We start from the raw sequence: 26,389 nt of genomic DNA, 5'->3' as shown, positions 1-26,389 counted from the left end.
CAAATAAAAGCCCTTGGGTTAAATTAGCCCTGCAACGTTGGTGGGGGGGGGTGGTGGGGGTTGGGGGGCCTTTATACAGGTGAGCGACCTCAGGGCCATCATGGCCCTCTTGTTTTACACTAATGCCATATAATGTGCAACAGTTTAAATCTCATGAAGCGTTTGTTCTCACGGAAAGTGATGTACCGAAATCTCCAGCCACGTGGACACAGGATGTTAATGTATGTTTTTAATTACATATCTCGATTTTTTATCTTATTCATTTTCAGCGTCGGCAATTATATTCAAATGACCGTTCGAGCCTGAAATAATGCTAACAGGGGCATATGGGTTCGTCCATGTGTAAAGCTGTACAGGTTCCATAAAGTCGCAACTGCGAGCAATTATTTTCACAAATTAAGACTCACACTGTAAGTTTGAATTCGCTTTGTTAAACATTCGCTTATGTCAAAACGTTATTTTTGTTATGTTTAGGTAATGTCAAGTTGTGCAAGCTCAAATCCTTTATATGATATTACACCTATATATATATAGCTAGCTATTTCTCGGTGTACAAGTAATAGGTTCAAGGTAAGCATAGACCGAAAGTTTGTACACATTCGCTCACTTTTGCACTTTAGTCAAATTACGTAAGAATCATTAAAGATGTTTAGATCCTGGACATAGATACTATTACTTGATTTTAAAGCACACGGAAACTGCTGACAAAATTTTCCCAATCTGTAACGCTTTTATGTGTTACATCGAGATGACTATTAAAAAAACAAACAGTTTTTTTCTCTACTTTGATGAAGGAACACTATCATAATTTTTATTTCAAATAAATCACTATACGGAATCTTTATAAACAAAGAGAAAAAATTAAGGCATTAAAATAATTTTGATTTATCTTTAATATTGCATTCCAAAAATGTGGACAGTTATATGAAATAACCAAACTTCGCCTGGGCCGAAATCCAAGCAACTACACTGCAATATCATAAATATATGAATTTATTGAATGTTTCAATGTAATTTATTTGTTTTTACTTCATTTTTATGACGCCTGTGAGAGATTCTGTTTTTCTAAGCGTTTCTAATTTTTCTTATTTCTAATAAACGTTTAACTAAAATTAAATTATCGTTAAACATGACCTTAAGTTGACCAATTTTTACAATTGATCATTTCTCAACGACATTTGATCAAAATTTATTGAATGAATTGTTAGCAGGGTCAATTTCCAGCGTTGAAAAATGACACAGGTTCAGTTCTTTATAATAAAAAATGGCACATGGGGCAATTTTCAACATAGTCAAAATTTAATATTACACCGGCTTATCTAATGTTGACTTTAGATGTCAATTACATCATAGTGTCTTTATCTATATAGAATTAATCGTGAATTTCGAAAAGAAATCTTATTATAAACATTTTTATCAGGATGTGGCCAAGTTGCCTCTCAGGTAACAATATTTCAATAGATTTAATTCAATTAAACTTTCTTTTTAACTTAATTGTTCAATACATTTGTATCAATTTCACTTTTTTTTAGTCTTATACTTGTAGAATTTACATTCTTGCGTATCAGAGAGGATTATCTACTGTTTACTGCTAGAATAATAATATCTGTCATATATTGCGGATTCCCAAGGGACGGATATTCCGATCCGAGCCACGAACTTGTGTCAGATATTTTTTTCTTGCATATTATGTTATATTCCATCATATTTTGAATTCTTCAACTTGATTAAACAATTTTCCATCGACATTCCTGTCATAACACAACCCGTTACTATTTTCTTACAAAAGCGAAATGAAATTACAACATCATTTAAGATGGAAAATTTATCAGTGCGATAGGTACAACGAAGATACAGTTTTAATGACACACATTTAACGTTACTTCAAATAGAACTAGGTCAGATTCAATGCCATTTCACATTACATGAAAAGGTAAAGAATAACTTTAGGTCTCTGAACTCAACAGAAAGTGACGTGATAGATTAGGCTTACTTACAAAACATAGGAAAAAATGGTCGTACTGAATCTTGTTTTGTCCTGAAACTGTGTGTCTATAAAAAGCTTTTCGGATATTAACATCTTTTTTGTCAAGATTTATTTTACAAATGATAGTGTAAAGTCTCAAATGTGGATAAAGGTACGATACGATTTTTTTAAAAATAAGTAGTGAGCTTGATTTTCTGTCAGAATGTTAGCCACTTTTGGAGCATTTTCCGTCATCATAGGCAGCGTCAAAAATAAATATATTTCTCATACAACAGCAGCGTTTACACTTCGACTGGGCTAGTTTGGACGCATGTAACATTCTTGAGAAAAGACACCCTCGGTTGATATTTTGCATACTTACGATTATTGCATCAATGAAATGTGTAAACTGTAACCAGTTACTGTAACTGTAACTCTGGTAACTGGTATATTTTCATTTTGAACTTTTTGAACCAACTTTCTGTGTTGGTACAAATTACAGCATTTTTTCTCCATTTCCGTATTTCATTTCTAATTCCAGTCACATCAATACTTGGTCGTGTAAAACCTGGTTTTGTCGCATTGCGGCACTTCTTGTTCTTGTATTGAATCACATCGAATGCATTAAATTGCATTATTGCCACGATATATACCCAATTTGTGTCACATCTATGTATTATATTGTTTGCAGCAGTTTTAGTAGTGACAGCTGCGTTTGGCTACTTATGTTTGGTTGAAGGAACAGAGGTCGGTAAGTCATTATTTAACTCAACTAACTTACTGTATTTTATAACACTTTGCACCGCATTACATTTGAACTATAATATTTATGTCTATAAAGTGTATATATACAACTTTTTTTTGAAATATATGTTATGTTATCCTTTATGTTATTATGTCTCCCAAAATTTTTGGGTGACATATTGTTTTTGCCTTCGCCGTCTGTCTGTCTGTCCGTCTGTCCACTCTCACGGGACATTAATAATGTGGCTAGAGGGACAATATAGGTATCTGTTCTTTCTCTTTGATGCCATTCATTCCGTATTGCTTTTATGTGGTTATTTTCTTTTGTGTGGCTAAAAAGAACAGTAGAGGAAATAATATAGTAGCCACATTATTACTGTCCCGTTAGAACGTCATCCGTCTGGTTGTCCGTCCGTTGTCCGTCCGTCCGCTTTAAGCTTGTCCGCCCTTCACAGGTCAAACTACTTGTGGGATTTCAACCAAACATTACAGGAGTGATCAGTACCATCCCTAGTATTGCACATCACTGGCACGTTCAGCTTCGCGGCACAAAATGGCCGCCAGAGCTAAAAATAGAAAAGAATTTGTCTAACCTTCAAAGGTCAAACAAATAGTGGGATTTCAACTAAACTTTATAGGAGTGATAAGTACCATCCCTATTTGTGCACAATACCGGCACGTTCCGCTTTGGTGTACAAAATGGCCGCAAGAGCTTAAAATAGAAAAATCTTGTCCGGCCTTCACATATCAAACTACTGGTGCGATTTGGACCAAACTTTACAAGAGTAATCAGTACCATTCCAAGTTGTGCTCATCACCGGCACGTTCCGCTTGGCTACACAAAATGGCCGTCAGAGCTAAAAATAAAAAAAAATGTTCCAACTACTGATGGGATTTCAACCAAACTTTACAGAAGTGATCAGTACCATCCCATGTTGTGCTCATCACCGGCACGTTCTGCTTCGGTGTACAAAATGGCAACGAAAGCTAAAAATAGAAAAATCTTGAACGGCCTTCACAGGTCAAACTATTGGTGGGATTTCAACCAAACTTTACAGAAGTGATCAGTACCATCCCTTGTTGTGCACATAACCGGCACGTTCCGCTTCGGTGTACGAAATGACCGCAAGAGCTTAAAATAGAAAAATCTTGTCCGGCCTTCACAGATCAAACTACTGGTGGGATTTTGACCAAACTTTACTAGAGTAATCAGTACCATTCCTAGTTGAGCACATAGCCGGCATGTTCCGCTTGGCTACACAAAATGGCCGTCAGAGCTAAAAATAAAAAAATGTCCAAACTTCTGATGGGATTTCAACCAAACTTTACAGAAGTGATCAGTACCATCCCATGTTGTGCTCAGCACCGGCACGTTCTTCTTCGCTGCACAAAATGGCCGTCCGAACTAAAAAAAGAACATACTTGTCCGGCTTTCACAGGTCAAACTACTGATGGGATTTCAACCAAACTTTACAGGAGCATTCAGTACCATCCCAAGTCGAGTATATCATCGGCACGTATCGCTTCGCTGCATAAAATAGCCGCCAGAGCTAAAAATAGAAAATTCTTGTTCGGCCTTCACAGATCAAACTACTGGTGGGATTTAAAACCAAACTTTACATGAATGATCAGTACCATCCCTAGTTGTGCACAATATCGGCATGTTCCGCTATGCTGCACAAAATGGCCGTTAGAGCTATAAATAGAAAAATCTTGTCCGGCTTTCACAGGTCAAGGTACTGGTGGGATTTCAATGAAACTTCACATGAGTGACCATACACAGTTTTGGGAGACATATGTTATGTGACAAAAACCCTTCTCGTTCGTTATGTTAGATAAATAATAAATTTGTTTGCTTTAATCACACACTAAAATTGTCAAAGTTCGTGCTTAAAGCAACATTATTTTGAGTATGTATAAGATGTTGGTATATTTTAAAAAAAAAACAATCAAAGTAAGGTGATGAATTATCTACAATTATGCGCTACAACGCTAGATATGGCATGATTCTATTGAGTTTTATTGTACAAAATATTGCTCTGTGTGATTCACAATACTTCAAATTGGTATGCTATATTTTGCTTCAAGTTGGGCTTGAAGATGTGCTTAATGGTGCTGCAAATTGGTATTATTTGGAATGATGCTATAGGTCTTGTTGGAATATGTGCTTTATGGTGCTTCAAATTGTTATTATATGGTATATGATGCTATAGGTCTAGTTGGAATATGTGTTAAATCGTACTGCAAATTGGTGTTATATGGTATATAATGATATAGGTCTGGTTGGAATATGTGTTAAATGGTGCTGAAAATTGGTGTTAAATGGTATATAATGCTATAGGTTGGGTTGGAATATGTGTTTAATTGTGCTGCAAATTGGTATTAAATGGTATATAATGCTATAGGTTGGGTTGGAATATGTGTTTAATGGTGCTGAAAATTGGTATTATATGATATATGATGCTATAGGACGTCATTGGCCGAGTGTTTTAAATCGTTGACTTCAAACCATTTGCAGCTCTTTGCTGGGTTCGAATCCCGACAGGGACTATTTCATGTTCGGAAGGTATCTAGCTAGGTTACGGAACGTCGGTGGTTCAACTCTGAAATAATGAAAGGAAGGGTACCTGAGGTTTTCCTTCATTTGTAAAGCTCAAAAGTCGCCATATGCCTATACTGTGTTTATGCGAGTTAAAAGCAATCAAACAAATGTGATATATGCACTACAGACTGAAAAAATGTTCTATTTTTGATAGTTTAGGTATAGCATATTTAAATAGATACATACTTTTTGTTTCAATTCAGGCTCCTGTACATAGATTGCTCATTCAAGTTAAAAGTATGCAGTTAAGTTAAAATTTCATGGAATGGATTTCCAAAAAAAAATATAAAATAAAAAAAATTATGTGATTAAAATATTTTACTCAAGGAAGAGCATAGTATATCTTTAAATAATCTACTAAAATCATTTTACATTTGACCGCGATTTCTTGTTTTAGATAAGGATAGAAGATTTATCAACAGCGCACTTCCCAACAGCACGCATGCACCAGGTAAAAAGTCATTACATTGGTCAAGGGGGCGTACTGTAACATTTTGCTAATAAAAATCAAATCACGATGAATACGTGTACCTGAAATTACTTTGTACAACAGTATTATTATGTAAAAGATTCAGAACCTCTCCAAAATGACAAATGAGCTAATTAATGCTGATTTAAGCATTCATGATGTTTCAAGGGAACGTCGTAATTGGCAGTGAAACTTGCATGCAAACCCTTTGCTGGTAACTGACTAAAATAACATTTATGAACGCTGTACGAATTCATGTTAGGTGCACAGTGTCTTCTCATTATAAATAGCAAGTATGGCCCTAGAGATATGTAAAGGTTTCGGCGAAAAAAAATACTCGAAAAACTATAACTAGGAATTTCAAATAAGGGAATTAATTCTAGTTTGCAACTAAATTATTATCTATAAGAATTATGACCCTTATAGCAAATAAACATTTTCCGCCTTTTCGAAGAAAAAGGGGGATATATAAATAAAGAAATAGAAAAGAAATATAGAAATTCGTCTGTCCGTCCGTCCGTCTGTCCTGCCATCCGTCACATTTTCGTGTCCGGTCCATAACTTTGTCATTTATCAAAGAAATTTGAAATAACTTGGCACAAATGTTTGTGATAATAAGACGATGTGTCCTGCGCAACAACCAGACCCCTACCTTAAGGGTCAAGGTTGCACTTGCTCATTCAACGTCAACATTGTCTATTTGAGGGTTTATGTCGTGTCCGGTCCATAACTTTCTTATCTTTGAAGGGATTTTGTAAATATTTGCCATAATTGTTAACAATAATGAGACGATGTGTCATGCGAAACAACCGGTCACCTACCTCCAAGGTCAAGGTCACACTTGGAGGTCAAAGATTAACATAGTCTGTTATAGGGTATGTTTTGTGTTCAGTCCATAACTTTTTCATAAATCAAAGGATTTTGAAAATACTTGGCACAAATAGTCTTTATAAAAAGACGATGTGTCATTTGCAACACCTGCATCCCTACCTCTAAGGCCAAGGTCACACTTAGAGGAGAAAAATTAACATAGTCTGTTATAGGGTATATTTTGTGTCCGATCTAGAACGTCTTCATAGGTCAAGGGATTTTAAAAATACTTTGCACAAATAGTCACAATAATAAAACTGTATGTCAAGTGCAACACCTGCACCCCTACCTCCAAGATCAAGGTCACACTTAAAGGTCAAAGAGTCTGTTATATGGTATATTTTGTGTCCTGTCCATAACTTATTCATAGATCAAGGTATTTTGAAAATACTTGGCACAAATAGACACAGTGATCAGATGAAATGTCATGCGTAACACCTGTGTCCCTACCTCCAAGGTCAAGGTCACACTTAGAGGTCAAAGATTTACATAGTCTGTTATAGGGTATATTTTGTGTCCGATCTATAATTTCTTCATAGTTCAAAGGATTTTGAAAATACTTGACACAAATAGATACAATAATAAGACGATATGTTATGCACAACACCTTCACTCCTACCTCCAATGTCAATGTCACAACCAGAGGTTAAATTCGTGTTTCATTTTATTTCTTTAAAAAAATTATTGTTGCATTTGCAGATCTAGCATTGATCATAATTTTTGACTGAAAGTCCTGAGATCCATACCTTAATCTTTTGAAATAGCACAATTTTATGCTTCATTTAAAACTTCCTTGAGGCGGGGGACGTTGGTAACTCTGTTACAAATTCTTGTTCATCTTAATTTATCCAAATTTTATAGCAGTGAATCTATTTATTACATAAAGGGTTGTGCCTATTTTATTCGAATTGTCTATGTATCATATTGTCGAAAGAAAGATAATTTGTCACATACAATTTGTGTGCCTCCATTTTAGGGGGGGGATTTAGATTAACCCCTGTCCGTCCGTCCATTCGTCCGTCCTTCCGTCCATCCGTCCGTTTTCTTTTGTGTCGCACGTAACTCAAAAAGTATTTGACCTAGAGTCATGAACCTTAACAGGAATGATGATCAGCATGTGCAGTTTTGCACCTTGGTATTTTTGTCTGGATTTATTCAGAATTTTTAGAGTAATGGCCCTTGACTTGGTAAAAATATGCAATTTTCAACTTGTGTCGCACGTAACTCAAAACGTATTTGACCTAGAATCATGAAACTTTACAGGAATATTGATCAGCATTGTGTAGTTGTGCACCTGGGTATTTTCGTGCAATTTTTAATTTGTTTCGCACGTAACTCAAAAAGGATTTGATATAGAGTCATGAAACTTTACAGGAATGTTGATCAGCATGTGAAGTTGTGCACCTTGGTATTTTTGTCTGGATTTATTTAGTATTTTTAGAGTTATTGCCCTTGACTTAGTAAAAATTTGCAATTTTCAACTTGTGTCGCATGACACTCAAAAAGGATTTGACTTAGAGTCATTAAACTTTACAGGAATATTGATCAACATGTGTAGTTGTTCACCTGGGTATTTTCATATAGATTTATGTAGTATTTTTTGAGTTATTGCCCTTGACTTAATAAAATTTTGAAATTTTCAACTTGTGTCGCATGTAACTCAACACGGATTTGACATAGAATCATGAAATCTTACGGGAATTTTGCTCAGCGTGTGTTGTTGTGCACATTGGGTTTTGCTTGTGAATTTATCCAGTATTTGTAGAGTTATTGCCCGTGACTTAGTAAAAACCGTTTCATTATGTTGTGTTATTTGTTTCTTGAGTGCTTGAGTTAGAATCAACCAACTTTACAGGAATAATGATCAACATCACTAAATTACAGGAATAATGATCAACATCACTGTGAAGCTATGCACATTGGACTTTTTTCAGTTTTGTTAGAGTTATTGCCCTTGACTTACAGTAGTACAAATTTCCAATTTTACCACTTGTTCATGCATAGCTCAAAACGTATTTGACTTGTAGGCCTGAAAGTTTACAAGAATGTTGGTCAGCATGTGTACTTATGCACCTTGAGGTTTGCTTGTGGATTTATTCAGTATTTGTTAAGTTCTTGCCCTTTTCTTAGTAAAAGATTTTTAGTTTTCAACTTGTGGCACATGCAGTCCAAAAGATATTTGACCTAGTGACCTAGTGTCATAAGATTGACAGAACAGTGGCGTGTGGGGCATCCGTGTCATATGGACACATTTCTGGCTTTTATTTGTTTGGGTCGTCAGACCCAACAAATAATGGTAGCGAAATTTCAGACTCTAATGCTGTTAATTGCAAATGCCGAAAGTAGTCCGCTTTTTTAAAGCGGTTACTTCCCTTTATATGTTCACAAACGCCGAAAAATTCAGGGGAGATCACTGCGTAGAGATGGTCAAATGACAGGCGCATTAATTTTCAAGCAAAATAATTCTCGAATGGTCGAAGATTTCTAATATTTAATATTTTTCCTGTAATAATTTTTATTCTTTATATTTAGCGTCGTTACAAACCCTAATTTAGAATAAAATGGTTTTCTTCCATCCGTTAACATATAAATTTACCGTGGCCGAGGGGTTTGCGCGCTCGCTTAGGAAGCGAGAGGTCTGGAGTTCAAATCCTAGTTAAGGCAACACATTTCTTTCCAAATTGTTTAAGTCAAATAAACATTGGATTGAATATGTGTGTTGCAATTAGTCTTTTAGCCAATTAACTACAATAAAAACGCTGGAAAGCATTGGTGGCACTATACAAATACAAATTGGTTTATAATCTCACAACCTTTACCATTCTGACATTCTGAGACCCAAACAAATTCAGCGCCTTCTGTGCTTTGATCTATTTTCGTGAACGACTTAGTTCAAGAAGTAAATAACTTTTAATATTGGTGTCATCAAAATTGGTGATATTAAATTGTCAATACTATTGCCACCGTGCATATCCAGTAAATCAGGAATGTGCAATTATCGTAAAAAACGCTGAATTTGTGCAACACTATTGTCAAAACGAATAAAACAGTAAGTAAACAAACCAAAATATTTTATTATTAATCAAATTTAAAGAAAATAATTAGCGCATACGGCTGCTACTACATCATACTTTAACCAGCATTACATTTTTGTCAGGAATTTGTTTACTTTCTTAGATCATTCGTGATAAAGACAACCTGATTACCATTTTGAAGGTGTCTTTTGTGTTTTGTCAAATAAATATGTACCTTAACACATTTAAAACTTTTTTTTTCATATTCTGTATACCCAAGACATTTGTCAAACTACAAATGCCGTACAACAATAGAAGGAAGCTGGTAAAATAGGATTTAGCTTCTTTTAATAAGATAACCGCCGTTGCTTCAGTGCTTCATTCACGAATTCGGCATTACTTCGTAAAAATGGTTTCAATTACGTTTTATCTGCTAAATTAAATGTAATATGACAACAGTAGATTGGAAAATGTCTCAGGTACACCGAATATAAAAATGTACGTTATTGTATATCAACGAAACTAAAAACCGCCATCAATACGCTAGTCATTTTCACGAATGATATTGAAAAAAAAAACATTACCATGGAAATTATTTTGATGAGGTTTAAAATGGAGGGCGTTCGTTGCCAAAATTCTAGACATGTAAAGTGTTTATTTTGAAAACTACTTTTGAAAATGCGAACGTGTATGTCTAACATTTTTTATTGTATTCGTGCACAGCAAATAATATGTCTTTTAATCCAATTTTTTAATTGTAGGCACCCGATTTTAGATAACAAGTTTACATGTAGATCTTAACAACTAACTTTACACGGAATACAACAAACAAATTTACCAGCTCATATCTTCCATTGCATATAATATATAAGCAAGTTTGCACACTTATAGATATATATCTGTACATGATATATACAAACGAAATGTAAAACACGAATACAGAAAATAGAAATACAGAAAATAGAGTTTAAAAAAAACGTGTTTCCAGTCGTAGAACTACAAGAGTACGTTAACTCAGTAACATGTTTAAAATGACAAAAGTAGATTCACAAAGTTAAACGATTTTAAGTCATGCATCACGCCCTGCCCCTCTTTGAGTAATTACGAACTTCTGTTACGGACTGGTATAAAACCCGGCGCCTCACCCATTTTTCTCAATAAAGTGAAGGAAAACACGGCGTTCCTTCTAACTTTTTTTAATGCCCCAGAAATTAAAATGAATTAAATAGATGTACTAAACTTTTGGTTCAAAATTTATAAGTTTTCCTCTCAAATTCGGTAAGTAAAACATGGCGTTCCCCTCCAAAGTTTTTTTTTTAATTTCATAATCAATTTTGATAACTTTGGATTGAAATAAAAGGGTGCTTCATAAGTTTTATAGTCTATAATTATGTAATGACTTAAAATAAAAATGAATTGAGGGAAAATATTAAAATTTTTGTTTCAAAGTTTATCATGTTACTTTCTTAAAACCACAGTATGAAAAACACGGAGCCCCCCTACTTAGTTTTTAGCTCACCTGTCACAAAGTGACAGGGAGAGCTTTTGTGATCGCTTTTCGTCCGGCGTCCGTCCGTCGTCCGTCCGTCCGTCCGTAATCTTTTACTTTAAATGACATCTCCTCATAAACCACTTAGCCAATTTCATCCAAACTTCACAGGAATGTTTCTTTGGTGGTCACCTTTAAAAATTGTTCAAAGAATTTAATTCCATGCAGAATTCTGGTTGCCATGGCAACCGAATAAAAAAACTTAAAATATCTTCTTTTAAAAAACCCTAAGAGCTAGAGCTTAGATATTTGGCACGAAACATCTTCTAATGAGTGTCTACCAAGTTTGTTCAAATAAAAGCCCTAGGGTTAAAATTGGCCCCGCCCCAGGGGGTCTTTGATTTTCCCTATATGCATATAGTAAAAACTTAAAATATCTTCTTTTAAAGAACCCAAAGAGCTAGAGCTAAGATATTCAGCATTAAACATCTGCTTATGAGTGTCTACCAAGTTTGTTCAAATAAAAGCCCTGGGGTCAAAATTGTTCCCGCTCCAGGGGGTCATTGATTTTCCCTATATGCATAAAGTAAAAACTTAAAAATCTTCTTTTAAAGAACTCAAAGAGCTTGAGCTAAGATCTTTAGCATGAAACATGTTCTAATGGGTGTCTACCAAGTTTGTTCAAATAAAAGCCCTGGGGTCAAAATTGGCCCCGCCCCGGGGGGGGGGGGTCATTGATTTTCCTTATATGTGTATAGCAAAAACTTAAAAAATCTTCTTTGATCAAACCCAAATAGCTAGAGTTTAGATATTTAGCATGAAACATCTTCTAGTGAGTGTCTACCAAGTTTGTTCAAATAAAAGCCCTTGGGTCAAAATTGGCCCCGCCCCAGGGGGTCTTTGATTCTCCCTATATGCATATAGTAAAAACTTAAAAAATCTTCTTTTAAAGAACTCAAAGAGCTAGAGCTAAGATATTTAGCATGAAACATGTTCTAATTGGTGTCTACCAAGTTTGTTCAAATAAAAGCCCTGGGGTCAAAATTGGCCCCGCCCCAGGGGGTCTTTGATTTTCCCTATATGCATATAGTAAAAACTTAAAAAATCTTCTTTTAAAGAACTCAAAGAGCTAGAGCTAAGATATTTAGCATGAAACATGTTCTAATTGGTGTCTACCAAGTTTGTTCAAATAAAAGCCCTGGGGTCAAAATTGGCCCCGCCCCGGGGGTCATTGATTTTCCTTATATGTATATAGCAAAAACTTAAAAAATCTTCTTTGAAAAAACCAAAATAGCTAGAGTTTAGATATTAAGCATGAAACATCTTCTAGTGAGTGTCTACAAAGTTTGTTCAAATAAAAGCCCTGGAGTCAAAATTGGCCCCGCACCGGGTGTTATTGATTTTCCTTATATTTGTATAGCAAAAACTTAAAAATCTTCTTTGAAAAAACCCAAATAGCTAGAGTTTAGATATTAAGCATGAAACATCTTCTAGTAATTGTCTACAAAGTTTGTTCAAATAAAAGCCCTGGGGTCAAAATTGGCCCCGCCCCAGGGGTGTCATTGGTTTTGACTATATGTGTATAGTAAAAACTTAAAAAATCTTCTTTGAAAGAACTCAAAGAGCTAGAGCTAAGATATTTAGCATGAAACATCTTCTAATGAGTGTCTACCAAGTTTGTCAAAAAAAGCCCTTGTTCAAATAAAAGCCCTTGGGTCAACATTGGTCCCGCCCCAGGGGGTCATTGATTTTCCCTATGTGCATATATTAAAAACTAAAAAAATCTTCTTTTAAAGAACTCAAAGAGCTAGAGCTAAGATATTTAGCATGAAACATCTTATAGTGAGTGTCTACCAAGTTTGTTCAAATAAAAGTCCTAGGGTCAAAATTGGCCCCACCCCTGGGGTCATTGATTTTCCTTATACATTTGTATGTATAGAGCAAAAACTTAAAAAAATCTTATTTGAAAAAACCAAAATAGCTAGAGTTTAGATATAAAGCATGAAACATCTTCTAGTGAGTGTCTACAAAGTTTGTTCAAATAAACTCTGGAGTCAAGATGGGCCCCGCACCGGGTGTTATTGATTTTCCTTATATTTGTATAGCAAAAACTTAGAAATCTTCTTTGAAAAAACCCAAATAGCTAGAATTTAGATATGAAGCATGAAACGTCTTATAGTAATTGTCTACAAAGTCTGTTCAAATAAAAGCCCTGGGGTCAAAATTGGCCCAGCCCCAGGGGTGTCATTGGTTTTAAGTATATGTGTATAGTAAAAACTTAAAAAATCTTCTTTTAAAAAAAACAAATGAGCTAGAGCTTAGATGTTTAGCATGAAACATCTTCTTATGGGTGTCTACCAAGTTTGTTTCAATAAAAGAGGTAGATCTTTGTTTTTCATTATATGTGTGTAGTAAAAACTTAACATCGTGAAACATCTTCTAATGGTTGTCTTCCAAGTTTGTTCAAATAAAAGCCATGGGGTTAAAACTGGCCCCGCTCCGGGTGCCTTTATACAGGTGAGCGACATCAGGGCCATCATAGCCCTCTTATTTTATTTCTTGATCAATTTTAATAATTTTGGAGTCAAATGAAAGAATCCTTCATAAACTTGCTAGTGATGAATACATGAAATTGGAATCGTGAATTCGTGAAGTTGAAATCGTGAATTCGTGAAGTTGAAATCGTGAATTCATGTGGTTAAAATCATGAATTCGTGAAGATATTCAACTTTATTCAAAAATCTATGTACAAACACTTAGCTAGATATCAATAATCAGAAATAATGCGAATTGAGGGTAATGCTAACACGTGACTTTTGATGGATCAGGACTAGTAATCTAATGATCGCAAGCCGCATGGGTTCAAACCCCGTCAAGGGCAAGTCGTTGTTTCCTTGAGCCAGAAACTTTACAGTCATTGCTCAGTACTGGTTGGTTCCAGGAACGGATTCAAAAGTGTGTCTTCAAGCTTATAGTTTCCTACACAATCGAACTAAAATAAATTCTGTATATTCTGTGATTGTTACGTGTGCGTGTCGACACAATCATTTTCATCTTCGTTGTCCGATAGTACTCTAAGTACTTTGATATTTAAGTGTCGTTTAAGAATCGACTTGTTTTTGGTGTTTTTTTTTTATAATTTTGCCGATTTTCATAAATTGACCCCCATAAACGTTATCAAATTTCTATTTCAACTGGTTTAAGACTCCAAGCTTAAGTTTAGTGAAGAGAAATAGATATTGGCAAATAGGAAACTATTTTATCAGGATGTTCGTAGAATATTCATAGATGCTTATTTATGTTTTATCTCCTTAAAAGTTTGATAAATATTCAATTTTGCTTTGTTGTAAATAAAAGGTGGAGGGTCACACTGTGGACTGTATTACTGCACACATGGATCCTGTCAGTATACAACAATAAACGGAGTTGAGACCCATCATAGTTGTACCTGTCATCACGGTTGGCATGGTGAACATTGTGATCAACCAGGTAAGACATGGAATAGTAAATTTCATTCGGAACGTCCTCGGCTATTATTCATCCTTATCCGAAGATTGACGGAAGGAGCCGAAGGTGGCGATTGCTGTAAAATCGTCTAAATATCGCACTGCTGTGACATTTAGCGAACATTGCATAAATGGAACATCGTGTTCTCTTAATATACTATGCTCGCCCTCGAGTAAAATATTTTCATCACGGAAATTTATTGAAATCTATAAAAGTCTTACTGAATATGACTAATTTACGGTGGCACAAAGGTGACATGTGTGTGTTTTCATTTATCTCGTGCGCACGAGATACAATGTCGTGGTCACGAGTTACTAAGGTGTGGCCACGAGATAGTAAAGTCGTGGGAACGAGATACTTTGTCGTGGTCACGAAGAACTAAGTCGTGGGCACGCGATTAATAAGTCGTGGAAACGAGTAACTAAGTTATGGCCACGAGTAACTAAGTTGTGGGCACGAGATAAATAAGTCGTGGTAACGAGACACTATGTCGTTGGAACGAGATACTATGTCGTGGCCACGATTTACTTAGTCGTGGGTACCAGAAAATTAAGTCGTGGGAACGAGATACCATGGTGTAGCCACGATATACTATGTCGTTGTAATGAGATAGCTAAGTCGTGCGCACGAGATAATTAACCAATCAGATCACGACTTAGTACCTCGTGGTCACAACATAGTATCTCGTGCGCACGAGATAAATAAAAACACTCACATGTCACTTTTGTGCCAACGTACTAATTTGAATAAAAGAATGAATAAACTATGTATGGGACACTGCGTTCTCTATTACAAAGTCGGTTTTCAAAAAAAAAAATAACAAGAAAAAATTGCCCTTTTTAATGACACTATGTATATGTTAGTGGCTGCGCCGTGCCTGACCAATTTATTTCTGTAAATACGTACTAATAAACTTTAACCTATACTAAAAGTTGTTGAAATACGTAAATACAATGTGAAATATTATACATACTTCGCACGACAGCTTCTTTATCCAACGCCAGGTAGTAAATGTGTTTATTTTGATATATTTAAATCTTGAGGCTTTATAACTTTTATTTACCTCGACACCGGTTACAGCATGAGCCATATAAAAACTCAAAAAATGCTAACATTTAAATAGTTTTTTCTGGTTTCACAAGGTAAGATTTTTATATTTTTTTTCTAGTATTATATGATGTGTATAACAGACCAAAAATGTAAAAAATTACTTTTGTTGCAATTTGCATGACGCTTAAATATACTTTAATTGGACCATAAATAATATTTTGATAATACTGTAATATTACTACATTTAACGAAGCATGTACCCCTCCTAGTATTTGTAAGCTGTCATATATTAAATAGTTATATAACTAAAGACTATTGACAAATGAAAATAATATAGGAACAATTATCACATCAGTGCAATTACGTCAAACAATTATTTTATACAACAATTAGAAGCAACAAACGATTTAAGTTACCTCTTCATCTTCTATCATAACGATGTTTTACTCTACCTGAACATAACATCTCTGATAAACTTCGACAAATTATTACGCCATCCCGCGGACTACCAGGAATTGAAATCTGATTTTAATCAATTTGAATAATTACATAATTCTTATGACATAATCATTTGATTTTGTTTTATCTTTATAGTGATTTTTGATAGCTTTGATTACCACTGATTGTTGTACTGTATACAAGATTTTCTGACAGATCACGTGACCTCATTCCATGCCAAGGATTGCACAAATTACCAATGTTTCCACGGTCACTGCGAAAGGGATATGTACAATAACGAACACTGTAAATGTATCGATGGTTGGACAGGATACCAATGCCATATCAACGTAGCGCCTACAGGCAAGACATTTACTGCACAAAACTTTTTTGACTCATTATTAAAAATTTGGGTATTTTTTTAGGGGTAGCTATAAAATACAAAAAAAGTTTTACATGTGTATTTAGGTTTGATTACTTACTAGTTAAGAAATTGAATTCATATAATATATTTACAGTTTATTATAATTACATATGAAGTATACCAACTGTAACATTTGATTGTAAATTAAACGTGCAGTTATGTGAGCATGTAAGGAAGGCACTGAAAAAATAATGAATAACAATTTTTACCAAATGATGGAGATTTTTATAAGTTATATACAAAGTTATTTACACATTTTTTTATTATAAAACTTACACAGTTCATAGCTAAGTTTATAGTTTATAGTTATAGCAGTTTATAACTGAAAGTATGTTACAATGGTTCTTTTGCTTACATTTATAACAATACACCTAGGATTTAATGATTTATTAAAGTACATTATACATAACATATCATTATTATAGTTAATAAAATATGTACTTACAGATTTGTAGGATATTTAGCTCTTTTATACAATGTGATAAACCATTATTTTCACAAATGAATTTTTCTGAGTGCTGCTGTGAACAACAATAATGCGTCAATAATTATATACATGTGAATTAAGTAAGATAAGTAAAGGATAGGATATGTAGAATAAAAACAGAAGTGGTAGCCCTTTTTTATTCATTTTTTAAAACGATACATGTACATTACTTAGCCAAAACAGCAAAGAGAATAATACTTGAATAATTTGCTTTCAATAGCTATTGCAATAATTACCTTATATAATGATGTATAGTCTTAACTAAAAGAAAAAATATTGCAGTATAAGAGAGTTTTTAAAGATTATAAATAGAGAGCCTACCAACGCACTGAAAAGATTTAATACGAGACTCCGGGATTATTGATTCCAGTACTATTAAGTGTTGAGAATTGAGTACCGCTCAAGCCCGTGCTAAGGGGCCGTGAGGGCTGTTGCACTTATTCATTACCCCTCATGAACAGACACAATTAAACCGAGTCTGCAATTTTCATTTAATTTTGGCGTGATTAATGTTTCAGAAGGATCACTTTGTTTCCATATTTTTACATGACATGATATAGTTTTCCACCAAAGATTAGGGGGAACAACTTTAACAGAAACAATACGGATAGAAATAAGAAAGCTGGGGAACATTTTAATACACATATTTTTCGAAAAATAGATATTGTTACATCAAATAAAAAAGAATAGTTTACTAATAAGCAAAATACTGTTTTTTGTTTGTTTTACGTAGATTAAACATACGTTATACTAGGGGTGCGCAATATATTTTTTCAAATTATAATTAAAAAGATAAATACAGTACAAAGAAACTTTATATCCTTAAAAGTGTTCTCATTTGTTCGAAACACACAACTTTAGCCTTTTCAGTGACATTCAAAATGCATTTTCATATACATGTAGTCCCTTAGAGGGATACGTAGAAGGAACTGATGAATAGCGGACGCTACGGCACTTCGGATTATATATTTACGACCTGAAAGCTTTCATTAAAGTCTTGGAAAAGAAAAAAAAGTTGGCAGAGCAAGGTCAGGAGAATAAGGGGTGATGATGGATTTTCAGTTTCCATTTCGCCAAAAAGAAAACAAAAAAACCCTTCACAGTAGTTGGTTGGGGTCTGCCCGTGCGTTATAATGAAGTAAACAAACACTCCAGAGTCCAGTAGCTGGGCAACATTTACGGAAAGACTTTCTCAACTTTTTCAAAACTTTTTGTTTGTAGAACCTTCCTGAGACAAACCATCCCCTTGAAACTTGAATAAAAATGCAATTGATGTCGAAGCATACTGGTACCATAACTTTTTTTTGCAATAGTTGACATTCGAGCGTTTCTGATGGTCTAAATGTTATTGTATATCTTTCTGTCTGGCTCAAAAAAAGTGTACCCATGTTTCGTCACCCATTAAAACATTATTCAAACGCCGACGGTTAAATTCTGGCAACATTGTTTTAAAAATAATTCCCTGTTTTTTGTTCATTGGTGAATAGATGGGGTATCCATCTTGAAGTTATGCGGCTCACTCCTCGTTTCTTCGTACTGACCCTTCTGAAATCCCAACCATCTTTTTTAAACCGCTGAAATGTTTTTGATTAACTAGACAAAAGTGTTCAATATTATTAGCGCAATAATTGATTCAAGGTCACACTTAAAGGTCAAGTGTTAAAAGTCTTCATTTATTCTCCGCTCCATAACTTTAAACCACTAGAAAGTTTTTTAAAAGGTCATATGTAAAAACATCTATTTTTCGTGTCCGCTCTATAACTTATTGGCAGTTCAAATGTTAAAAAAATTACTTGTCACAAATGATCCCCACCATGACAAAATATGCAGAGCTCAACATTTAGGTTGCTACCGCCAAGGTCAAGGTTATATGTTGTCCATGACTTTTTGACTTTGTGGAAGATTTTAAATAACCTGGCACAAATAATCACTATCGTGAGGCAATTTGCTTATGATATGCCTGGTACAGCATCAAATTCATTGTTGGCAGAATGTCAAAGAGTACACATTCATGTTCACTGCGGAAGGGGCTTTAGCTGTCCTTCAGACTGCCTTGTTCTTCTATGAAAATTAACACACAATTACACGTGTTTGTCATCTTGATCTTCAACGATATACGACAACCACAATAACGCTGGCATTAACTTTCTTAATTTTATCAATACCTTTCGTCTAAGTTACAGAATCTGACTTTGATCTGCTAAAATCAGATACGTTCAATGCAAGTTTCACCATTACTTTCAGATGGGCGTATGAATGTTACCTTTTCTTAATCTTGTTTGTAATAGCTGAGCTGTTGAAGTAAAAATATTTTGATTAGAAAAATAATATTATTGTCTCCGATATAATAAAATGTGATGGATACATTAACTGTAACACTTTCGTTCATTCGTTTCACTGTGTGAAATATTCTGGTTGTTTTTTTTGTGTGCCAATGAGAACCATATTATTTTTTCATAAGTAATGTACCGAATACGTGTCAGGCTCGTACTATTTTCTTCGAGTAAGACACATTCGTTCGAAAATCTAACTCGTGTTACATTAATTCGATATATGACATATACCAATCCATAGACATTTTGTTAAAAACATTCTGTTTACGATCTTATCTTTTTATCACTTCTGGAAAACTATCAGTCCAAAACAGCCACATAAATGCTGCAATCTCAAACGTCAACATTTAGAGTCCCTAAAACTCCTTCTTTCGGTTACTTTAGCTAAAACTTGTTCTTTTTAATAAATGAACAAATTTTTACAATTGCAAGGAAATGGTCAATTTCTTTATCCTAGAAACTATCCTAGTTGGCCATTTTAGAGGTCAATGGATAGCTCCAACTTATTCGTTTAGACAGATTATCAGACCTTGGTACGACAAGTTCGGTCCTATGGAAAGAATCAGTTCTATATAAGCAATGATTCTTAAACCATACGTTTTTGAAATTTACTGTTTTGCAAATAAAACTTATCAAACTTATTCAAGTGACCAATACAGTGATGTTATAATGTATTAACAATTGATTTACTGCTATATTTCAAGTTGCAAACAGACTAAATCGAACAAAGACTGCACTTTTTAGTTTTCAAATTTGATTACGATTAATCACTAGAGAAGTGCCGTTTTAATTTAACCCTTTACCTCATATTACTCGAAACAACGCACTTTCGATCCCCCTCTTTTAGGCCTCAAATAGTGAAAAAGTGTCCTGTTTAGGCCCCAAACACATGTTTATGTTTGAGAAATATTGATAAAAAGTGAGCACTTTTTCGGCGCCCCCGCCCTCTCCAAAAGATACATCAGGAGGTTGAGAGGCTAAATTTGACCCCGGGTCGATCATAAGGTAACGTATAACCAACACTGAAACGCCTTTGACTCTAACTGAATCCATTGACAAGTTGCAGCACTTTGAAATCAATTTTGTTTTGCAATAAAACAATGCAAAATAGTGATTTATGGCAATTTTAAGACGTCCCCTCGTTGCCATGGTAACATGAAATTTAAGACTGAGCATGCTGTTGCAAAGGCAAATGTCCAGTCAACATTTGTGCCAAATTTGATTAGTATTGAAGAAGTTTTTATTGCAATTTGAACTTGTAACGGGATACTTTTCAATGAAAACAGCCATTTTTCACAAAATGCTCACGCAGTAATGGGTTAAGAAGTAATTTATATTCTTTTTTTACACATTTTATTATATTCCGGTGCATGATGCAGACACATAATGGGCCTCCTGTGTATCTATTCATACTGTTTATTCAACATTGTCAGACCACTTTCATGAAAAGACCAAAACAAACCAAAGTGTGCGATTTTCACTAAGTCTTAATAAATGATATACATGTAAATCATAAGAAATTATTTAAATCAATCTGTAGGGATGTGCCTTTGTAAGAATGCTACCGGTATTATTATATTTTTTTTTAGATTTGTTGGGATTTATGTTCATGTGACAGTTCGGTGAAAATGTACGTTTACAATATATCATTATAGTGTCCTGTACTTTTATCTTCATAATATTCTAAGGTTTTGTTGAAACATTTTCTTTTAAAAAAGCTTAAACTTTATACATTTAATAGTTCCAACAACAACAGCAAAACCAGATACCATGACGGGTAATAATAATCATTATGACCAAGCGTGCAATTACCATGGTAATTGGTATCATTCGAGATGCCATTGTCACGACAATTGGTCGGGGGATAGATGTCAATACCGTAAGTTTCTGTGGCAACTTTATTTGTATTTTATCTAATAACCAAAATTTAGTATTTAGTGTTGATCAACTCAGAAAACAAAAATCGCAGAGACGACAAGGAAAGTATATTTAGGTTCTCATCGGCCGCTGTACATTACTGTGTCCTATTTCGTCCACAAAATTTCGCTAGTAAACACACGAAATATATCGCCTTTAAAGGTCGACATTAAGTACTAAATTTCACATGACTTAAATTTCACTAGTCTCTCAAGCGTTAATTATCGCCCTTTCTATAGATCAGGGACACTTATAATAGCGAAATTAAAACCTATCTCAAATCGATAATTATCGTCTTATTTTTCGTTTGTTCCTTACCCGATATTAATCGCGTTAAAGGGCACTGATGATTATCGCATGAGAGGCTAGCAAAATTAGATGCATCGGAAATTTTGTCTTAATTTCGCCCTTTACATGCGATATATATCGCGAAATTTAATACATGGGAAATTTAATCTAAATTTCGCCCTTAAGAGGCGATAATTATCGCGTGTTTAAATTTCGCTAATCTGTTATGCGATAATTTGCGCCCTTCAGCGCGATATTTATCGCGTGAAGAACACACAACATACGGAAATTAAAACGATAATTATCGAGTCGAACTTTTGCAATTGCACTAGTATAGTACATGTTCAGTGACCTACCAAAAATTCATATATTTTGCTAATACGCCGTAGACATTGCATGGAGATAAGTTATCACCACATGTCCGGGGTCCGTCCTCGACTGCAACAGTTGGTTTTTGTGCTCTTGCGGGTGGATAGATCCAAATAATGCATAGACTACAGACGGACAAATATTGAAATTTGTCAGTTTAATAAACTGATCGGTTGAGTAAAAGGCTTTATTTCTTTGTATAATAAAAATGATGACATTGAAGTGATGTCTTGTCTCCAGTTATTTACATATAAATATATCCTGGTCTTGCTCGAAAATCTTCATAAGAAAAATAACAGTAAACTTAGTTATACTCGTTTCTACCGAAGAAGGGGAAACATTCAAACGTCATTGAAAAACCAGCTTTTTGTTGTAAATCTTACTTTTTGAACCCTTATTGACAACATAAGTATTTCCAGTATCATGATTTTTAGTTATCTTCAAGCGATTTCATTATTTGACTTTTTTCCATTTTCCGACGCTAGCTGAGGACTGATTCGCAGCGTCTTATCTATGCTTAATGGCATTCCCTTTTTGAGTGTGATAGTTTTGTATTGCGTTATTTTTTATTTCTTTTTAAATACATAATGTATTGTTGTATTTACATGTAGTTTGAATTTTTCTATTTTTCTTTCTGTAAATCAGCCCCAGGTTCAGGACAAAAAGACCATTGCCTTAATCACTGTGGTGAACATGGTACGTGTACAAGACACCAATCACATCATGGACAGGATTACTGGAATTGTAAGTGTGATCGTGGATGGCACGGGGATTACTGTACATATCAATACATTGGTAAGAGATACAAACACTTATCTATGAATTTTATGTTGCGTATAATGAAAAATACATACACGTAGGAATAGAATTAAGAATTTTTCATTTTTTCTGTGTCATACACGTTATGGCAAAGACGTTGAAATGGTGATTCAATCTTCTTATGACAAACTATGCTGTAGTATAGTCTTACAGTCCAATATTTTCTGTGATACATAGTGTTTTTGAATTTCTGATATTCTTATATTTTTAGTGACTCATTCTACACATTGTCATAATACTTATTGCGTGAATGGAGACTGTACATATAATCTAGACACAAACGGTTATAAATGGAATTATCACTGCAAGTGTCACCATGGTTGGGAAGGTAACCATTGCGACCAAGAAAAAATAAGTATGTAACAATGTTTGTTAATTGACTACTCTTAGTTCACTTGTCGGCATTTTGACATCATATTCAAGACACATGAGTATTATGTTTTATGAATTCGCAAAATTTGTACAATGCCGCATAGGACAGGGATGGAAAGTTAAGTCGTATTCCGACACCTCTCAGTAGTCGTTCATTAAAATAGCCCTATTAAGTGTTGCTTCACAAAAATGTTCTCTCTATAGAAAATTATTATTTTAAGCGTGATGGGAATTAATATTGTAATAGCTTGTCTTTCGAATTTTATTTTAAAAACCTAGCGAATGGAAAAGTGTCAACCAAATAAGTTTCATGGAAACCTTATCTGATATCAGGTATCATACCGTAGAAGTATGTTAATATTCATCCATGCCGTTCCACAGAAATTAGAAACTTTGACGGGAGCGATAGCGACAGGAGAATGTGTCTAATTTCTGTAGAACAGTTACTTATGAACATTGACATACTTAGTGTCAAGATTTATTTTGCTTCATTAATATTCACATTATTACGTCAGACTATTTTTTTTGCGAACGCGGTTTACACACAATTTGTTTTAAGGAATACATTGGATGACAAAAAAGCTGGATACTAAATTGTATTAAACATTTTTGTTATCTTGAACGTACCGATATCAGACAACCACAATAACGCTTGTAATACGTTTCTTAATCTTATCGATACCTTTCGTCAGACTTGCAGAATTTGACCATTTGATAATTCCAGTGCGAGTTTCACCATTAATTTCAAATGGGCGTATGATCCTTACTATTTCTTAATCTGTTTGTAATAACTTAGATGTTAAATTAAAAACCTTTTGATTAGAAATATCATAAAATGTGATGCATACATTAACAGATCCGTTTCACTGTGTGAAATATTCTTTTTTTTGTGCCATATGAGAACCATATTCTTTCTCTATAAGTAATGTACCAATAACGTCTCAGACTCGTAGTATTTTGTCGAATAAGACACACGTATTACAGATTCTTTCAAAAATCTAACCCGTGTTACATCAATTCGATATATGACATATACGAATCCATAGACATTTTAAAAAAAATTCTGTTTACGATCTTATCTTTTTTTATCGTTTCTGAAAAACTATCAGTCAAAAGCAACCACCGAATATATCTACAACAACTTGTTCTGTTACAGCACCGACATCCTCAGAAGCGTCGACTACACCCATGCCGACCATACCCAAACAGACGACAACAAACTCACCGCTAACTGGTTATACTTTAAATTTCAATCACATTTAAAATTAAATTTTCGGACTCACTCATTACCTTAATGGTATATTGAAGGGACCTGTTTATTTTAAGGGATTCCACAATTATTATTATTTTGACGGGATGGAAATATTTTTTCCGAGATTTGTGTACCATTTTATTAGGTCAGGACCAATACTTGTGTGCAAATTTCCAGGTCATTTCCTCAACCCGCTTTTCCAGAATACTCATTTTTATTGTGCAAAGCTACCCAAAAATTAAACACTTTTCACTTAAGTGCTTCTAAGTATCGCAAAAAAACAATCGATTTTCTATTTAATTCGGGTATATTTAGAGATCCTTTAAAACATTTTCAATTTTAACTGTTTCACTTGATATTTGACTCTGCAGACGTTATAACACTAAAGACGTGTATATTAAACACATGTTTGACATTTCTTAAGAATTAAAAAAATATGAACTTCTGAGGCTAATGTGTATGTAAAAATTAGGATATAATTCGGATACATTATTAAATAAAAAGCAAAAAGAATCAAATAAAAAGTAAAATTAATAAAATGTTGTCTATTTTTACATATTTTAGTGACACCTTCAGCAGTTTTTTATCGTTGTGACCATATCAAAACAATTGTGGCTGTGGCGTATCAAACACCCGTTTCTAACCCAAATGCCGGAGTATGTTCTCAAGGTCAGCACACATCTCACGAAGCGTTTGTTCTCACGGAATGTGATGTACCGAAAACTCCAGCCACGTGGATACAGGGTGTTAATGTGTGTGTTTTCGAATTTTCATTGGCTGTTACACTCGGCAGAATAATTATCTTTAAACCATTAACATTTTTTGACTGAAAGCGCCCCGTTTTCCTACGTAGTTTAGTATATTTAGCCTAATCAAAGCGCCAGTGTTTCGATGAAAACAAGGCCCCTATATCAGTATTTGTTATATTCGTGTACTTTCAAGTTATTATATATATATAATTATATATATGTTATGATTATTAGGCAAATTTTTGTAACTTTCAGTTTTCAGTTAAAATAAATGTAAACTGCCATATTTTGTAATAAAAAGTCGTCAAATTTTGTAATATTAAGCTACCGCCAAAACGTTATTTTTTGTTATATATAGGTAATGTCAAGTTGTGCAAGCTCGAATCCTGTACCTGATAATACACCTATAGCAAGCTTTGACCATGGGCTTTACTCATCTGTTGGCAGTCTCTCTGGGATATTTCTCGGATGTACAAGTAATGGGTTCAAGGTAAGCATAGACCGGAAGTATTAGTATAAATTCGCTCACTTTCGTTTAGTGGCGTCAGATTTATCTATAACGAAATGATTCTAAGCAGGATGCCTTCAGAATTGTGCTAATTGTCACGATATTTTTGAAAATGAATTTAGCAAAACAACGCGAAATGAACAGAAAAGTAATTTAGATATTTCTAACGGGACTTTCAATCCACGTAAATTACCAAGAGATGTCAAATATGCAAAATTACTCCTTACTGCGTTATTGGCGCAATAGAAATAAAAGAATAATGCAAAATAAGTCATTTATCAAACAAAACATGTAAATTATTGCTTGAATCTTAAATTCTTTTATTTATTTTCCTTAAAATCTTAGAACATTTTTCTCAAATTTGATTTTCTTGAAATGATTTGGCTCATTTAGAGGCATGCAGCTTTAAAGAGTAAAACATTGATCCTGTTTTACATGATTTTTATAGCATAAGACACCTGACAGAATGTTCCATTATGTGTTTTCTCCTAAGGATTATTGATAAATTTTCATATGCAAAAAGTCAATAGACGAAAATTGGATAATTTCTTGAAGTAACGAAACAACTTTATTTTAGATTGCGTACCAAACATGCAGTCAATCACCTGAAATAACCGAACTTCGTGTGGGAGAAAGCTTCAACCGAAATCCAAACAACTACTTTGCGATATCATAAATATATCAATTCACTGAATATGTCAATAAATTTGTAACTTAAATAA

At 34.1% G+C, this 26,389-nt stretch overlaps 1 protein-coding gene across 3 annotated transcripts; it reads left to right on the top strand.

The window, feature by feature from the left end:
* Nucleotides 1-1,331: 1,331 nt before the first annotated feature.
* Nucleotides 1,332-26,389, top strand: LOC132756287 (slit homolog 1 protein-like). 3 transcript variants are annotated; one of them, XM_060747313.1, is made up of 12 exons: nucleotides 1,335-1,443; nucleotides 2,658-2,717; nucleotides 5,710-5,763; nucleotides 14,512-14,643; nucleotides 16,366-16,512; nucleotides 21,135-21,272; nucleotides 22,613-22,762; nucleotides 22,998-23,141; nucleotides 24,315-24,392; nucleotides 24,975-25,162; nucleotides 25,518-25,649; nucleotides 26,245-26,389. In XM_060747313.1, the coding sequence occupies exons 1-12, from the start codon at nucleotides 1,422-1,424 to the stop codon at nucleotides 26,341-26,343; spliced, it is 1,344 nt and encodes a 447-aa protein (XP_060603296.1). In that variant the 5' UTR covers nucleotides 1,335-1,421; the 3' UTR covers nucleotides 26,344-26,389. The 3 variants fall into 3 exon arrangements, with proteins under 3 accessions (XP_060603298.1, XP_060603296.1, XP_060603297.1); XM_060747314.1 differs by lacking the exon at nucleotides 16,366-16,512; XM_060747315.1 differs by lacking the exons at nucleotides 16,366-16,512; nucleotides 21,135-21,272 and having other exon boundaries at nucleotides 1,332-1,443.

Source organism: Ruditapes philippinarum, unplaced genomic scaffold (genome assembly GCF_026571515.1).
Source record: "Ruditapes philippinarum isolate M1 unplaced genomic scaffold, ASM2657151v2 ctg2643_1_1_1_1, whole genome shotgun sequence".
NCBI classification, from domain to species: Eukaryota; Metazoa; Mollusca; class Bivalvia; order Venerida; family Veneridae; genus Ruditapes; species Ruditapes philippinarum.
This window is presented reverse-complemented; position numbering and strand designations above follow the sequence as displayed.